This window comes from Hordeum vulgare, chromosome 6H (genome assembly GCF_904849725.1).
Source record: "Hordeum vulgare subsp. vulgare chromosome 6H, MorexV3_pseudomolecules_assembly, whole genome shotgun sequence".
Classification (NCBI taxonomy): Eukaryota; Viridiplantae; Streptophyta; class Magnoliopsida; order Poales; family Poaceae; genus Hordeum; species Hordeum vulgare.
The window spans coordinates 552681142-552697340 of NC_058523.1; the positions used below are offsets into that span (position 1 = coordinate 552681142).

Consider the following 16199-nt stretch of genomic DNA (forward strand, 5'->3'; position numbering starts at 1 on the left):
CCCGGCCCGCTAGCACTGTCCGAACCCGACAGGCGTCGTCTCTTTCGGTCGTCCCCTTCCTTTCCAAGCCTCCCCGGGAAAAAAAAATCCCTCACCACCGCCCGTGCCGAGCTCGCCCCGCCGCCCCAATCATGAGGTCGCTTGTCCCCGAGCACGCGCGCCACTCCCCCGGCCCACCTCCCCCCTTCTCCGGCGGCGTGACCCCGCCGCGCCGCCGCATTCCCAAGGAGAACGTCTACGCGGGGGCTGCGCCGCCGTCCGAGGACCGCTACCGCTCCCCTTCCTCCGCCGCCAAGCCGCTCGGAGACGTCACGCCCACGCTCAACCGTGTCCTCCCGCCGCGGCCCCTCAAGCGGAAGCTCGACGTCTCCCCCGCCGTGGGCCCGCGGCCGCGGCCGGAAGCGGACGCGTCCGACTCCGGGGTCCAGGTACCGCCTAGGGTTTCGTGCCGGGATCTGCGTGTCTGCTGATTTGCTCTGGTTACATTGCATTGCATTACAGGTTGTGGTGAGGATACGGCCCCCGTGCTCGGTGGAGGGGGAGGAGGCTCCTGGCTCGTGCCTCTGCAAGACGTCCACCAACTCTGTCGCCATCCAGGGCCAGAGCTTCACCTTCGACGCCGTCGCCGACGCAGCCTCTACGCAGGTGAGCTTGGGCTCAATCTCAAATCTGGGGCTTAAGCCTTCTGCCTGGGGAGTACTGATTTTGTGGGCGCTTTTAGATGAGGGGTTAGCTCAATTTTTTGCTGGTTTTCAGTCTAGCACAATCGTGGTTGTTTTGTTACAGGTTATTAGCTCTGATCTGGGTGCTTACGAATGAATGGAAGTGATTCAAGTGAGATTTGAAGAGACAGTTGATACTTGATACCACAATGATGTGATTGGGTTGGTCATTTCGTTGAGCCGAATTTCGTATTTGAGCCGAAAATGTCTTTAGCCAACACATTTATGGGTGTGGTTCTAGTGAAAATTGCTATGCTGCACTAAGTAGTTTCCATCAAAATGTTTAAGATTTTTTTGATGTGGTAGCTTGCTTACTTTCCTGCCCCTTTTTTTCTTGGGAGATCATAATTATTAATTATTTGGTCCATCTACAATGTTTGCTAAATCCCACTTTAGCTATGGTTAACTTTATTCTGTTGTTTTGCTAGTTAATGGTTTGAACACCCGTTGTTGTTTGGTGCACTGAAGTTTTAAATTTCTTTTTCTGGAATTGATAGGAAGATTTTTTCACGCTTGTTGGGCCACCGCTCGTTGAGAATTGCTTGTCGGGGTTGAACAGCTCGATTTTTACCTATGGCCAGGTGACTTTTACCTAAGTTTAAACCTTCTTGTAGCTAGCTATTGGGAACATACTGAGTAACCTCTCATTTTCATTTGATCATGGAAAAGACTGGGAGTGGAAAGACATACACAATGTGGGGCCCTCTCTCTGCAATTTCAGGAGACTCAATGGCCTGTGAGAGGGGACTGGCACCCCGTGTTTTTGAGCACTTGTTCTCCCGGATTAAACAAGTAAGTCACCGGATTTCCTAGCTGTTTTTTTAATGTCATAAAGTCTTCCAACTTAAAGCATACTCGCTCTTACATGGGCAGGAACAGGGGAAGCACAAAGACAAGGAGCTAATTTGCAGTTGTACCTGCTCTTTTCTCGAGGTAATTTCTATGCTTTTACCTAAACGTATTTGTAGTTGTTGTTTATGTTGGCGATAGAAAATCTGATCCATCTTGTTTAATATGTGCAGATCTACAACGAACAGATAACTGATTTGCTAGACCCCATGCAAAAAAATCTCCAGGTGAAAACAAATTGCAAAAGATAGTACTCCCTCTGATCCATAGTAATTGTCGCTGATTTAGTACAAGAATTCTGTTGTACTAAATCAGCGACAATTAATATGGATTGGAGGGAGTAGCATTTTTTCACTTAGTTTTACTAATATGACCTATCTGTTGGTAGATAAGAGAGGACGTTAAAACTGCTTGTGTTTATGTTGAATCGTTGACAAAGGAGTCTGTTTTCACCATGAAGGATGTAAATCAGCTGTTGGTGAAGGTGAAGATTTGCTGATATGTATTTAATCTCATATATTTGTGGTGACCAGTATTTGGCCAAAACTTCAACAGCAGTTGTGTCTGCTACTTATCACTATCAAATATGATTTTGAACCCCATTGCCTTTTTTTGATTTTGAACTTTCGTGCAGGGGTTGGCAAACCGGAGAACAGGGTCAACAAGTGCCAATGCAGACAGTTCACGCTCTCACTGTGTTTTTACATGTGTAGTCAAATCTGAATCAAAGGTAGTTGTCAAAGCGGGGCTTGTCCTACATCAATGTTTCATTAGTCATACCTATGACCTACAATAGTTTTATCTGCATTAAATATTCTTGACTTTCGATGTTCTGATTGTGTTTTTACATCTGTCAAAATCTGAATCAAAAGTTGTTGAATTTTGGCTTATTACATTATACTTCCATTAATCATATCTGTGGGGTACAATTATGTTACCTGCAGTAAGTGTCCTGTCTATTAGGTGGTGATGCTCTTATATTCTCTTGTGTTGCTTCTATAAGTGATATTTGTTTTGATTCCTTTGTTTACTGCTTCAGCTATGTCCTGGTCTAAAGTTATATAAATTGTGTAAATGGAGGTCTCATTTCTGGTACAAACATAAGAGTAACGAGGTGGTGACAGACCAACTTATTCTCTTGCAGAAATAAAAAAAACATGTTTAAACTTAGTAATGTTGAACATGTTTATCCACAAACTAAATTCCCGATAATTCTTGTCTTCAATCTTTGCTGGTTTCAGTTTAGATACATCTGTTAGTTCATCAATGTTTTGTTATTGTTCTATAGAATCTTGGAGATGGCTCAAACATCATTAGAATGAGCAGGATGAATTTAGTAGATCTTGCTGGATCTGAGAGGCAAAAGCTAACCCATGCAGCTGGGAATCGCCTAAAAGAAGCAGGAAATATAAACCGGTCACTTTCAGCACTTGGGTATGGTTCTATTTATTTTCAAATAGAGAACTTAAAGAATTATGTCAGGTCTTCGCTAATTGCTTTGTCTAGGCGTATGCTATGTTGGTGTATTTGTGAGACCTTTTTTCGCTAGACTTGGACCACTTGGTGTATTTTAGCAGAGTAGATAGATCTCATTAATCACTGTACCAAAAGAATCACCATGTACATTTTGTCATGATATACTACTAGGCGTGGAATTAAGGTTCTGATCAATATGTTTTTCATCACTGCAGAAACTTGATTAATATACTAGCAGAAATTTCACAATCGGGAAAACAATGGCAGCATGTTCCGTATCGCAATTCAAAGTTAACATTTCTATTACAAGAATCCCTGGGTGGTAATGCAATGCTTGCAATGATTTGCACTGTTTCTCCGTCAGAAAGGTATTATCCAAGTTGAACCAAAAGTTATTTCTGTTTGTGATCTTCTTCTGATGTTGTTTCATCACTATATTTTCTGTGTTTCTATACAGCTGTAAGAGTGAAACCTTGAGCACCCTAAGGTTTGCTCAACGTGCGAAGGCTGTAAAACACAGGACAGTTGTCAATGAAGAAAAAGAGGACGATGTCAATGCGTTGCATGTTCAGACCAAGCTTTTACAGGTTCTGTCTATTGCGTTGATAACTTGATATTGAAAACATAATTTCTCCATGATAATGTTTTACTCTTTGACTCAAGTTTGACCGCTAATATTTCGTTGCAGGATAACATTGCGGATGCTGCTGATTGGGCTGAAGCAGAGAGTAAACGGATGACTCTGACAGATGAGCTCAGGGCTGAGCTTGAAGCAAGCAAATCTCTTGTTGGGAGGTTGCGGTCGGAACTGGAGTCAGAGAAGAAATGCTCGAAGGAGGCAATGGAAGCAGCAATGCAAGCATATTCTAGAATCTTGGTACGATATGCTGACCTTGAAGGAAAATATATTCTTGATGGGGTTGAGGGCCAGCTGAAGGATACATCTGAAGCTCCTGGTGAATTGCTAGTACGACTGAAGGAGGCTGAGGAAGCGACAAGAGTTGCTGAGGAAGCGACAAGAGTTGCCGAGGTAGGAATATCCTACATTGCTCAGCGGATCGAACACCATTTCGGTAGACAAACCAGCAAGACATTAAAGGTAGTAAAATCATAACTTGTCTCTGTTGCATGCAGCGCCGTGCCTTGTTGGCAGAGCAGAAGATGGACATGCTGATTGAGGAAAACGTTGCGCTCAATCAACGGCTGACAGAGAAGTAGAAGCACAGTTCGCTGGAGGTGACGAAGAGCACAAACCTCCACTTGCGGCTCTCCGGTCACGACAGATGCAACATCTGAAGATCGATGCCGGCACCATGTAGTGTATACCAGTTTAAAGAGGAAGGAATGAGCAGTGGCTACAGCTTGAAATAAGTTGATGATTCCACTCCGCTCTGTATCTGTATGGAGACTCCTAAAAGGATCTTGAGGGAAAATAGCAACTGCAGTACGCAGATAACAGGCTGCAGTTCTCTTCTACCTTTTGCCCTTGTCCTTGACTTAGCAGTTTACTGTTGGCTTTGCTTTGGTACAGGAATATTAGCTATAGTCTCACTTCTGCTGTAGATAAGTGTTGAAAATACATTGGGCACACTTACTGTAAATTTTTGTAGAGAGTGAATTGGTGTATCCATTTTACGACGCATGACCCCCGATTTTAAGATACTGCCCCCAGCTATATGTTTGCTATGTCCCTACCACACACAAGACTCCACAAGAAAAGCCAGAATTGCTGGTTAAACATTGGTTAATCTGCATATATATATATGGGCATAGATTATATACATCATGTTGCTGTACATCATTCTATCGTCGTGTATGTGTGTGTAGTTTGTATAAAAGGAAAAAGGAGAAATAAGTCTCTAATTTCCTGTCAGAAGGAAAACAAAACTGAGATCACTTCACAAAAATGCTTCCCGGATCACCCGTGCGAATACCCGTGATGACAACCGGCTCAAGACATCTGGTAGGATCTTCGATGAGATGCTTGGTAGCACAGGTAAAAGCTCTTGCACCAGAGACACGACATTTACGTCCTGGCATGGAAAAAAGAACGTGTATCAACATCAGTAACATTCCAGGTTAGCCTTTTGTGTTTCATAGAAAAGAGAAAGTGATAAGAGTTCAGAAAGCATACCCCGTTGACTGTTTGATTTGCCGTCCCAGCCGTCAGAAACTTGGCGACCTTCTCGACATTGTTCAAGATGATCCTGTCTTCCTCTGTGATTGTAGGAAGCAATGCTCCCGACCTCACAGGAACCATGCCGAAAACCGGGACGGGATTTCTGACCCCAAAAGATGAAGCAATTTGTAGCAATTGCTCCCTTGAAACCGCGTCGATGGCTTTCACAATCTGCATCATACAGAAGAATAGAAGGGATCAATACAACATAATCACCTGACTGAATGTTCTAAAGGTACATTTCCACCATTCAGTAAATCGCTCAACTAAGAGCAATGGGTACTCCTTAGATCATCGTTAGGTGTTGTGACATGAGAGCTCACCTCATCAAGAATGAACTCCCGGAAGAAGTCACCCCTGTCAGAGAGTAGAAAAGAGAGAGCAGCCCGAGCTTTGATTGGATTTTCAGGTTGGGAAATGGCCATTGGGAATGCAGGAACTAAACTGGTGCTAGGTTGGAATCCTATAGCACCCAGCTCTGCCATGTTTCCCTTCATGTCCTCCCCTCCACCACTCTTTGCTGCACTAATGAAATTCTCGAAAGCTTGCATAACGTCAATGAACCTTTCTGCGTCGAAAACACCTGTTTTGCCGTATATTGTGTAACGCAAGGCACTCCTCAGTCGAGGTGATTCATCCGTTAGCAGCCTCTGTTATAGTCAACCGAGCCATGAATCAGTGATATAAAAACTCACATCAAAATCACAAACAGATCAAATGGAAGAAGGAATTTTCTTTTTGAAAGCTGAAGAAGGAATGATGCAATAGCTATATGCATGCCTTGTGTATTCTTTCCTTAGATATATTTACTAAGAACATGGTCCTTGGAAAACAAAGAATATGCATCAGGGATGGCATGAAAATGAATCAAAGGTTGAGGTGCTAACCTGTGCAATGTATGGATATGCTTCATCCACAATGGCAAATTCAGGGTCTCCGACCAAAGCTATACCTTCTAATACTCCGATTGCTCTAATAATCAAAGCAAAATACGGAGGTATCCTGAATGGGTAATCAAATGTTATCTGTGCTAGATCCGCTGCCAACTCTTGAAAGTTAATATTCTTCGCACCACCGCCTTCAAGTGCCTGATCAAAAACTTTAGCCAGTACAGGTAAGATTGGGTCCAAGTTAACTCCCTCAGGGATGAAACCAAGCTTCACAAAGTCCTTCACGATAGCATCATAATCACGATGAATAAGGTGAGCTATTGCTTCAATCATTCCGTACTTCTGATCATCTGTCAGTTTTGTTACAAGCCCTGCAGCAAAGAAGGTCGAATTTATTATCTATTTTCTTGTGTTATGAGAGATTGAATTAAAATGTACAAAACAATAGGTTGACAAAAATAGGAATAAAATTTGTCATTATCTGAAATTTAGTCAGCAGAATTAGTTTACTATCTTTTGCAAAACATAATTTTTGTAAACATATCCATAATGGGTAAATACTCATAATTTTTGTTTACCACTTCATGAGAAACATAGCAAAACTATATGGTTGTAGTACATGAGAAGCATAGATTGTCCATACTCTTGACTTACCAAAATCAAGAATACAAAGCTTTCCATCTGGTGTCCTAATCATATTTCCAGGATGAGGGTCAGCATGGAAGAATCCAGTATCAAGCAACTGCAATGAATAACATGAGCAAGAGCTTCTTTGAGAAAATGGTTTAATAATAAACATTTCTTCCCATCAGCAAGTGAGTGTGCAATCGGCCAATTCAGAATAACATGAGTAAATGCACATCAAAGAAGAAGAAAAACAAACCTGTTTTAGATAGCATATAACACCAACATTAACCAACGACCCAACATCATCCTCAGTACTCTGTGAAAGCTTCTCACCATCTACCCACCCTGTGGTAAGAACTTTCCTGGACGTATATTCAGGGTACGTCTTTGGTACAACAACCTGGAAGATTGTTGAATAAGTTAAGAAGTTAACAGCCTGAAAGTGAAGCCACCGAGCATATCCATAACAAATACTGAACAGAAAATCCCAACTTTCCAACAATACAAAAATGTACCATTCAGTAAAACCATATCATTGCACTGCTTCTACCAAGCTACCAAAGCAATTTACCTGAGGAAGATCTTCTCTCATCATTTCAGCGAAGCGGGTGCCATTTTCCCCTTCGTTGACATAATCGAGTTCTTCAAAAAATCGGGCAGCCCACTCATCTACCAGGCCAACAACATCAAGGGCGACCTGGCAGTATTCAGCAATTTCAGCATGAGCTAATGAAGACAGTTTCTCCGCCATTTTTCATCAAGAAGAGGGAAACGCTCAAACCTGTGGAAATCTCTTGAGGACCAACCCCAAATTTCTAATGATGAATAGATCTATGGTGACAGTCTCAAGCACAAATGGCCTTTGCACTTTGACAGCCACCAGTTCTCCAGTTTCTTTCAAACGGCCTTTGTACACCTGTCCCAGAGATGCTGCAGCACAATACACAGTTAGTTCAGGCTTAACTGATCAGCGCAGAAAGCGGGCTGGTAATACCAAGGTTTCTGGTATTGTTACCTGCAGCGATTGGAGAGGGAGACAGTTCCGAGTATATGTCTTGCCATGGCCGTCCAAGCTCTTCTTCCAGGAGAGCCATCGCGATATCGTCAGGGAACGAAGGGACCTTGCCGTAGAGATGCATGACCCGGTCAGTAAACTTGAGCTACTACACTGGACTATGAACAAAATGCCTATGCTGCTTTGTGTGGCAACAGGGCCAACAACTATGTAATTAACAGCAGATGCTCACCTTGTCGCATAGCTTCTGCAGCTCGGTCATGGCCGCAGGGGATAGAATGTCGGGCCGGATGCTGAGCGCCTGGCCGAGCTTGATGTAGGCAGGGCCCAGAGACGTGACGATCTCCCTCAGCTCGATCGCGCGCGCCACTTCGTTCTGTCCAGAAGAGAAGATTCATCGTCGGTCAGCAGATGGGTTCATGGTATGGCTTATGCATGAATGGATTGGGGAATGGGGACTACCTCCTTGATCTTGTCGGTGATGAGGTCTGATATGATGTGGGAGATGAAGCCACCAGCCACGGATAACAGCTGCACGGCTCGGGTGGCGACGGCCCCCGGGCGTTTGCCCCAGTATGCCGAAATGATCTCGGGGCTGTACACCAGAGGCAGCCCCTCCGTGTTGGTCACCTGGAACCACACGCACAAAGAAGAAAAGGCAGCAGAATTCAGACGACTGTAAAAGAAGAAGCCGCTGAAGTGTGCAGTTCATTCCATTCCATGCGTGTGGTGGAATGGAATTAAATGATTTGTACCTCGACGAGTCGCATGGTGACGTCTTTGTCGGCGAACTGGTCGTCGCGGAGGTTCTGGCCGCGGAGGCCGCGCATGAGGGAGGCCAGCTGCTCGTCCTCCTCCATCTGCTTCCGCACCCGCTTGATCTCCTTGGAGACATCGCCGAACCTCTGCAGTGTAAGCAAGATCGATCATCATCATCACCGTGAGAGGTAAGGTGGTAATTCATTAAGAAGGCGGGGCGGAGGGGGCTTACGGTGGACTGGATGGTGTTGGCCCTGGTCCTGCTGCTGGGTCGGGGCGGGGCCGGGGGCCGGGGCTCGGTGGCGACGGCGAGCACGCGGCGTAGGCGGCGCTGCTGCTGCTGCTGCTGCCCGGAGCGGCGGCGCGGGAGCGGGGAGACGAGGCCGGCCACGACGCGGCCCCGGCCGAACCCGCCGCACTGCAGCAGGTGCGGCGCCGACGCGGACGCGGCGGCCTCCATGGTGAAAGAAATGAAGGATGGACGGAGACTACCTCGGAGACGTTGGGGTGGAGGTAAGGAGCGAGTGGTAAGTAAGTAGCCGAGGTGGATGGCCGGCCGGGGAAGAAGTTTGGGCCCGGTCGCTGTGGTGGAAGAAAGAAAGAAAGAAAGAAAGAATAGGGCTGGGCAGTGATCCCAGTCGTGGTGGCTCCTCCCTCCACTCTTTCTCTTCTCTTTGTGCTGCGCCCGCGCCCGCCACGGCGAGTGGGTGGGCGTGGGCGCGCCCGGCGCTTGCGGCTGTCCCGCTCCCACGGGGAACTCATGGACGGACGGCGCAAAGACTCGTGGCGCACACGCACGCACGGACAGGCAAACCAAACCTGATGATGGTGCGGGCGCGATGTGTCCGCACCTGATTCGAGCGTTTCACAAATGCACCCAGCCACAACTCCACTCCAGCCCACAACAGTACAGTACTACCATAGCGTTCTGATAACAGGTACTCCTACAGTAGTGGTCTCACAGCAAAGCTGGGCCCGTCTCTTTTGTTCCACCGCCAAAATCTATCAACACAGCGCCACCCAGCGATCTGCGTCCTGTTCTTCAAACTCCATTTCATTCATATATCGTCTTCAGCACAGCGGCGTTACAGGTGATTTTACATGCAGGACACAAGATCGTGCGGCCACTGTCGCTCCAACGGACCGATCAACGACGTTATTTGCGCGCCGCAGCAGAGCAACAGGCAAACAAACAAACAAAAAAAACCATTACTTCACCGTGTCTTCGTGCCGGGAATCATCCCGTCCTTCCCGATCGCACGCTGCCTCGCCCGCTCCATCTTCCGCTTGCGCCACTCCTCCAAAGCTGCACATGTTTTTTTTCACACAAGAAAGACGCCGTCAGAGATCTACGGACTATCAACTCAGACAAAGAAGAGCATCGGCTGCTCTGTGCCTCTTAACAAAATGCAGAAAAAGAAAAGAAAAACAGTCCATGGCTCCAAGATCACATAGCACCAGTGCGTGAGAATGCGCATCTCGACCAAACAAAACGTTACTTCCTGCAGAGAACAGAGTTTGCATCATCCACGTTTTCCTGTCCTTTTGTCCTTGCTGCCGTTGGAAGACATGAATAGGATGCTGGAGCATACAAGACCAGCTTACGACTAATGACAGATGCAAATACTACTTTCAATGTTTCAGTGCTGTGGCCAAGCGCCATAAGCTATGCCCTGTCCGAGTGCATTATCTGCAGATTCAGTTCCGTTGACAATCCTACAGCACAACCAGTCTTCTGTTCCTTGGGAGTATAATGTTATGCTGCAGGCCACAATACTGGCCAGCAAATGCAAGCAGAGAAAATTAGTTATGACGTGCATCCAGTGCACTGATACACCAACAAGACTGTTTTTAAAACATTTAACCTTGCAGGCAGCTGTTGAACCAACATATAGTAACCTTTGACATGCTAATCAACTCAAAAGGATGGGTAGAGACAGCAAGACGATATCATTCAAACAACATATATCAGAGAGTTATTTCTGCCAATTGCATGGCATTCCCCTAAATAGACAGCAAAGAGAGGAGACTGGGATGGATCAAATAACCTCTTTGGCTGCTGCCGTCGTTCCCTTGCCGTAAATCTTTCAACCTTTTTGATAAGTCAACAGCAGCCGTCCCTTCTTGCGCTGTTGACATGCCAGGCTCTCCATAAGCTTCTTGCTCAATTTCCTTCACCTGTGTTATATAGTCAATGAGCACCATCAATAGAGGATATTTTTCTTTTTTGGTTTAGCGAATGCAGTGAATATTCTTTCTTTCTCCGTATCATGAGAAACAAAGGAACAAACTGAATAATTTACTTACTCTCCTAATCAAATCCACAGGCTCCATAGCACGGCGCAGCTCTTCGGACTCCCATATATACCGTAGCTGATCTGCCAAAGAGTAACACCCAGTTTTCCCAGTCAGTTGGGTTATCAAGGAACCTTGCAGCTACATGAACTAATTTCTACAACTAATACTCAGTTGACCCATTTATACTCCCGGTGGAGTATAAAAGAAGTTATCACCCATGATATGAATCTATCATCTGTGGTGGAAGAAATGGGATAAGCCAGCTAATTCTATTATAAAAGGGTCTCATCTTTCCCAGTGCTCGTGTTTGCAACGAGCAGACCCACATTTCGTTTTGCTTAGCGGTCATCCAAAGTTCATACCCTACAATTACTTGGACTGAAGAAACAATGCTTGCGATTTACTGCGCCTGGTGGCCACTGAATCGCGCTAAATTTGATGCCGAATCGAGCAGATTTCTCGACCCTAGCGATTCCAGCGGCGGACCAGGTTCTCCTACGGTGTGAAATCAGCTGGGGGTCACGAACCCGTACCTGAATCGAACCGGTGGCCGCCGGCGATCCGCGGCCAGGACGAGAAGTGGCTGCGGAGGAGGAGCGCCACCGCGAGCACGTTGATGGCGCACAGGGCGACGGTTGCGTTCTTGTAGGACAGCCTCGATGCCGCCGTCATCCCGTCGACGGCGCCGGCGACGGTGGGGCGGGGGCGCAGAGCTCGCCGGAGAAGGACCGGAGGAGGAGGAGGAGCAAGCGGACGAGGAGACCCACCCACCAACCGGACCACGGTGGCTCGCTTTAGAGATGCGTGTCACCAAATGGGCCGCGGCCCAGTCAGAATGCAACGCTGCGGAGGCCATCTAGCCCAAATGGGTCGAGCTCAGTTGGGCCAGGAACAGCTAGATTCCAACCCAACCCAGCCTACGTCCCTCTCACCGCACACACCACAGCTCTCGGCTTCCTCCCCCCTCCCCTCCCCCTCCGACTCCGACGACCGCCACCGACGACGGCGAAGATGCAGGCGGCGGCGGCGGTGCGGCGCCACCTCCTCGACCAGCACCACCTCTCCCCGGCCTCCTCGGCCGCCATCGCCGCCTTCAGATCCGCCGCCCAGCCGGCGCTCGCGCCCCAAGGTAACGCACGCATCGGACGAGATGCACTTGACCCCAGGGAGGGATCTCCCCGTGGCCACCCGTCATCCTCGCCGCGCGCGGCATGGGAGGGTGGATCTCACCGGTGGTTGGGTTTGGATTGCAGGGTTGGGCGGGGCGGATGGTGCGAGGTACATGTCCGCGAGGGCGCCGGCCGTCAAGGGGGCGGGCCATCTCGTCCGCAAGGGCACCGGAGGGAGGTCCTCCGTGAGGTCAGAAAGCTTAATTAACCGTCTCTCTTCTGAACTCTGATTGGACATGCTAAGTGGCCCTCCCGGCGATTCCATTTCTGCGTGTTAGGTTATGTTTGACGTTGTGATCTCTTCGTACTGCCATAGCAGAGAGGTGGTGCATAATGCGACGATGCCATGACTGCTTAGTCTTCAGATGATGTAGCTCGCATATTGCGTTTGCCAGCATTTGTGTCGAATCGATATGATCGATGCCATGCCTACTGCTTGTATTGTGGTACTCAACATTTAAAATACTTGGTGATTAAGGTTTCAGATAGCACTCATAGGTTGCTTACTCACGGTCACGGACCTTTATGAATTGGCGCCTCCTAACTTTTAATCCAGACTCTACTGCTCCAACCCTGTTGTGACCTATACACAGCTTGACCTGAAAATCTCTGAAGTGCGGTTTTAGCTAAGTTGATGTGAATTAGTGTTTCTGCATCGTAGTTGGTAAACTAGCGAGTACTGATTACCACATTATGTGTAGGTATTAACATTGAAAGGCATGGTGCTGAACAAGAATATGATATATGAGCCTTTACAAATTTGTGTCAATTGTTGTTCGTTATTCTTCCATAATACAGCACCATTCATTTTCTTGTCCAACAACAACAACAACAACAACAACAAAGCCTTTCAGTCCCAAACAAGTTGGGGTAGGCTAGAGTTGAAACCCATAAGATCTCGAAGCCAAGTCATGGCTCTGGAACGTGGATAGCTAACTTCCACGCACCCCTGTCCATGGCTAAGTCTTTGTCGATTTCTTGTCCAAACACGTGAAATTTGGCACCTGATATTGGAGTGTGTAGTGTGCAATGTGCCGATGTTTTCTGACCCATCATGTTCATTGCATCTTTGGATCGAAATCGGATGATGACTCAATTTGTTAGGATAGACTTATCCTGGCAGTGTTTGCTCAGGTCTAACACGAGAAACCATTGTGGCTTTTCTTGACAGTGGAATCGTCGCTACGGTGTTTGGAGCTACTGGATTTCTTGGACGCTATGTCGTTCAACAACTTGGTGAGATGATAAGACTTGTGCTATATCGAATTAGTTGTCACAAATGTGCTATATCGAATTATGTAGAGAGAGTGCCAGGGTGGTTTAGAAGGATTACTCAAAAAATGTTATTTTTATTCAGCGAAGATGGGATCTCAGGTTCTTGTCCCATTCAGAGGTTGTGAGGATTCTCACCGCCACCTGAAGCTAATGGGTGACTTGGGTCAGGTACAAGAACTGTTAACAAATAGTGTTCATCATTAACCCCATTTCCTCTTTCCCTCTTATGTATTTCCATCTTTCTGGCAGATTGTTCCAATGAACTACAACCCAAGAGATGTGAATTCGATTAAGACTGCCGTGGCCAAGTCAAACGTGGTCATTAACCTCATTGGTATTTTTTCTTGAGACACATTACATTCATATTCATATCTCGTTCTGCTTATATCGGCTCGATTTCGACAGGACGGGAGTATGAAACAAGAAACTATGGGTTTGAAGAAGTAAACCATCAGATGGCTGAACAACTTGCAATGGTATGTCTTGTGTACACATCCAGTTTTCTTCCTGCTGCATGCTTGATATCCAACTATGTAGACTATTGCTGCAAGGGCCATTGAGTATTAGGAGTAGATCCCTTCCAAGTTCCAACCAAGGAACTAACTTGAGTTCTTGTCCTCCATACTCTGGCCCACATATCGTCGGCCTGAGATCTCATTCTTAGACAAGGCAATCCTTCTGCTGGTTTGTTGCATGTGAGGGCTACCTTTAGCTTGGCATAATGAATCATAGCTGTTATTCCAAACTGTACATGTTCAGATTGATCTTGGCTAGGTTTCATCCAGCGGTTGCTCCAGAGCACAAGATAGTCTAGATTGCTACTCTGGCATGTGGTCTGGCAAAGGATATTATGTTAAACTTTCTGTAACATGTGGTCTCACATTAATAATTTTATATAGCGACCAGCTACTAACAGGTTCTGAATTTTACGCAGATATCCAAGGAGCATGGGGGTATCGTGAGATTTATCCAGGTTTCTGCTTTGGGAGCATCAGCCTCTTCACCTTCTAGATTGCTTAGGGCAAAGGCTGCTGGAGAGGAATCTGTGTTGAAAGAATTTCCTGAAGTAATAACCTTTTCTCAACTTTGATAACTATAGTTGGCAATGATAATTCTTGTTTCTGTACTACCAGAAGTCGGCAGTTCAATATTTTCCATTTACATAGTCAATGACTGCAATGCAAATTTTGTCTTTATCCATCAACAGGCTACAATTATGAGGCCTGCAACCCTGATTGGCACAGAAGACCGGATTTTGAACAGATGGGCAATGTATGCCAAAAATTGGGGTTTCCTCCCACTTTTTGGCGGTGGGTCTACAAAGTAATGAGTTAGCATCTTCACTTCTACCATATTTCCTTGGCTTTAAAATTTAGCCTAGAGCATGAAATGCTCATGTAGATATCTTAGATGCTTTCATCAGCAGCTCAATTACTTGATGCAACATTTTGCAGGTTTCAGCCTGTTTATGTTGTGGATGTTGCGGCTGCCATTGTCAACTCCCTCAAGGATGATGGCACCAGCATGGGAAAGACCTATGAGCTTGGTGGACCGGATGTTTACACTGTTCATGATCTGGTAATTATCAAACGACAACTGCTATGCAATGCAACAATAAATACCAAGATTTTATACGCAAAGATGATGATTTTGTTGGATGTCACAGGCTGAAATGATGTATGAAACAATTCGCGAATATCCAAGATACGTGAATCTTCCTTTTCCTATCGCAAAGGTACGTATATAAGTAGCAGCGCCCTTAGGTTAAGAGAACCTGAGGATGGGGCGGCCTATATATTGACTTCTTGATTTGCAGGCTATGGCTTCTCCAAGGGAAATGCTGCTAAACAAAGTGCCTTTTCCTCTGCCAACCCCCTCCATTTTCAACCTTGATCAGATCAAGGCACTCTCCGTAGACAACCTAGTATCTGAAAATGGTAAGTGATACAACGGGCTCGTCCGTCGTCACTTGTGTTATTGTTGGCTCACATTGTTTCCTGAAACTTGGTGCAGCTCTCACTTTTGCGGACCTGGAAATCAAGCCTCACAAGTTGAAGGGCTACCCTACCGAGTTCCTTGTCTGCTACAGGAAAGGCGGGCCGTCTTTTGGTTCTACCGTCAGCGAGAAGATGGGGAGCGAGGATGTGGCCCCCCGGTTCTAAAGACGCTGTAGAATTAATGGTCATTTAGTTTTGAAGATAAAATTGTTCTTGTGTTCTGTTTTCTTGCCATCTGCCGCTGATGCCAGACGCCTCACCCCTGGGCAGGACCAGATTTGATGCAAACTTTGGCCCCCGCCGTCGCCCTTTTTTCCCATATCAATAAGAAAATGCACGATCGATGTATTGTGAACTTTCTTGAGTTGGAAATGCAAAGTAAATCAGATCGTTGCAAGGGTGTCAACAATTGCAGAATATAAATTGCGTTGCTCATGTGGCTGAGCAAGTAAAATCGTTTCAAATTGTTTTTGAAATGTTTTGTTTGCTGCTGAATGTTCTAGATTTTTTGGATAATTTAGATCAAGGTCAAATATCTAGTAGACCTTGATCTTGATCCCACTTTTTAAAGAGATTTCACTATGGACTAAAGTGTGTCTATATACATCTGTATATAGTCTGTATTGAAATATCTAAAAAAAAAATTAGGAACGGAGGAAGTAGATATCATCTTTACCACTAGTCCCGGCCACAGGTGGCAAAATTCATTGTTTTGACCTTTTTAGTAAAACTAGTTAAATGCGTGTGCGTTGCCACGACATACAAAATATTATATAAAAAGATTACTTGACAAATTGATAGTATGAACTTTGGATATTTTAGACGAGTGTCGTTTTATTGAATATCATGTTCATGGGCACGGCGGCCCATCGTTTTATTGAATACCTGTTCGTGGGCACGGCGGCCCATCGTTTTATTGAATACCTGTTCGTGGGCACGGCGG

At 46.0% G+C, this 16199-nt stretch overlaps 4 protein-coding genes across 5 annotated transcripts; 2 read left to right on the forward strand and 2 right to left on the reverse strand.

The window, feature by feature from the left end:
• The first annotated feature begins 26 nt into the window (after positions 1–26).
• LOC123401506 (kinesin-like protein KIN-12A) lies at positions 27–4705 on the forward strand. Its single transcript, XM_045095330.1, has 13 exons — positions 27–428; positions 502–645; positions 1220–1303; positions 1392–1514; positions 1596–1655; positions 1745–1798; positions 1960–2055; positions 2206–2301; positions 2860–3005; positions 3263–3415; positions 3505–3634; positions 3736–4077; positions 4182–4705. The coding sequence occupies exons 1-13, from the start codon at positions 132–134 to the stop codon at positions 4263–4265; spliced, it is 1809 nt and encodes a 602-aa protein (XP_044951265.1). The 5' UTR covers positions 27–131; the 3' UTR covers positions 4266–4705.
• An 82-nt stretch (positions 4706–4787) lies between these two features.
• Positions 4788–9406, reverse strand: LOC123401504 (uncharacterized protein sll0005). 2 transcript variants are annotated; one of them, XM_045095329.1, is made up of 14 exons: positions 9244–9406; positions 8750–9211; positions 8514–8663; positions 8221–8388; positions 7991–8134; positions 7759–7864; positions 7525–7673; positions 7315–7440; positions 7000–7143; positions 6771–6858; positions 6114–6487; positions 5550–5876; positions 5182–5397; positions 4788–5080 (listed from the first exon to the last, which is right to left on the reverse strand). In XM_045095329.1, the coding sequence occupies exons 1-14, from the start codon at positions 9277–9279 to the stop codon at positions 4946–4948; spliced, it is 2625 nt and encodes an 874-aa protein (XP_044951264.1). In that variant the 5' UTR covers positions 9280–9406; the 3' UTR covers positions 4788–4945. The 2 variants fall into 2 exon arrangements, with proteins under 2 accessions (XP_044951264.1, XP_044951263.1); XM_045095328.1 differs by having other exon boundaries at positions 8750–9203; positions 9236–9406.
• Positions 9407–9555: 149 nt separating this feature from the next.
• Positions 9556–11577, reverse strand: LOC123401507. Its single transcript, XM_045095331.1, has 4 exons — positions 11349–11577; positions 10825–10895; positions 10566–10695; positions 9556–9823 (listed from the first exon to the last, which is right to left on the reverse strand). The coding sequence occupies exons 1-4, from the start codon at positions 11485–11487 to the stop codon at positions 9732–9734; spliced, it is 432 nt and encodes a 143-aa protein (XP_044951266.1). The 5' UTR covers positions 11488–11577; the 3' UTR covers positions 9556–9731.
• Positions 11578–11726: 149 nt separating this feature from the next.
• Positions 11727–15710, forward strand: LOC123401508 (NADH dehydrogenase [ubiquinone] 1 alpha subcomplex subunit 9, mitochondrial). Its single transcript, XM_045095332.1, has 12 exons — positions 11727–11944; positions 12069–12174; positions 13156–13220; positions 13342–13427; positions 13509–13593; positions 13665–13735; positions 14194–14325; positions 14467–14582; positions 14714–14837; positions 14926–14994; positions 15076–15196; positions 15273–15710. Exons 1-12 carry the CDS (start codon positions 11827–11829, stop codon positions 15419–15421), a joined length of 1242 nt encoding a protein of 413 aa, XP_044951267.1. The 5' UTR covers positions 11727–11826; the 3' UTR covers positions 15422–15710.
• Positions 15711–16199: the final 489 nt, after the last annotated feature.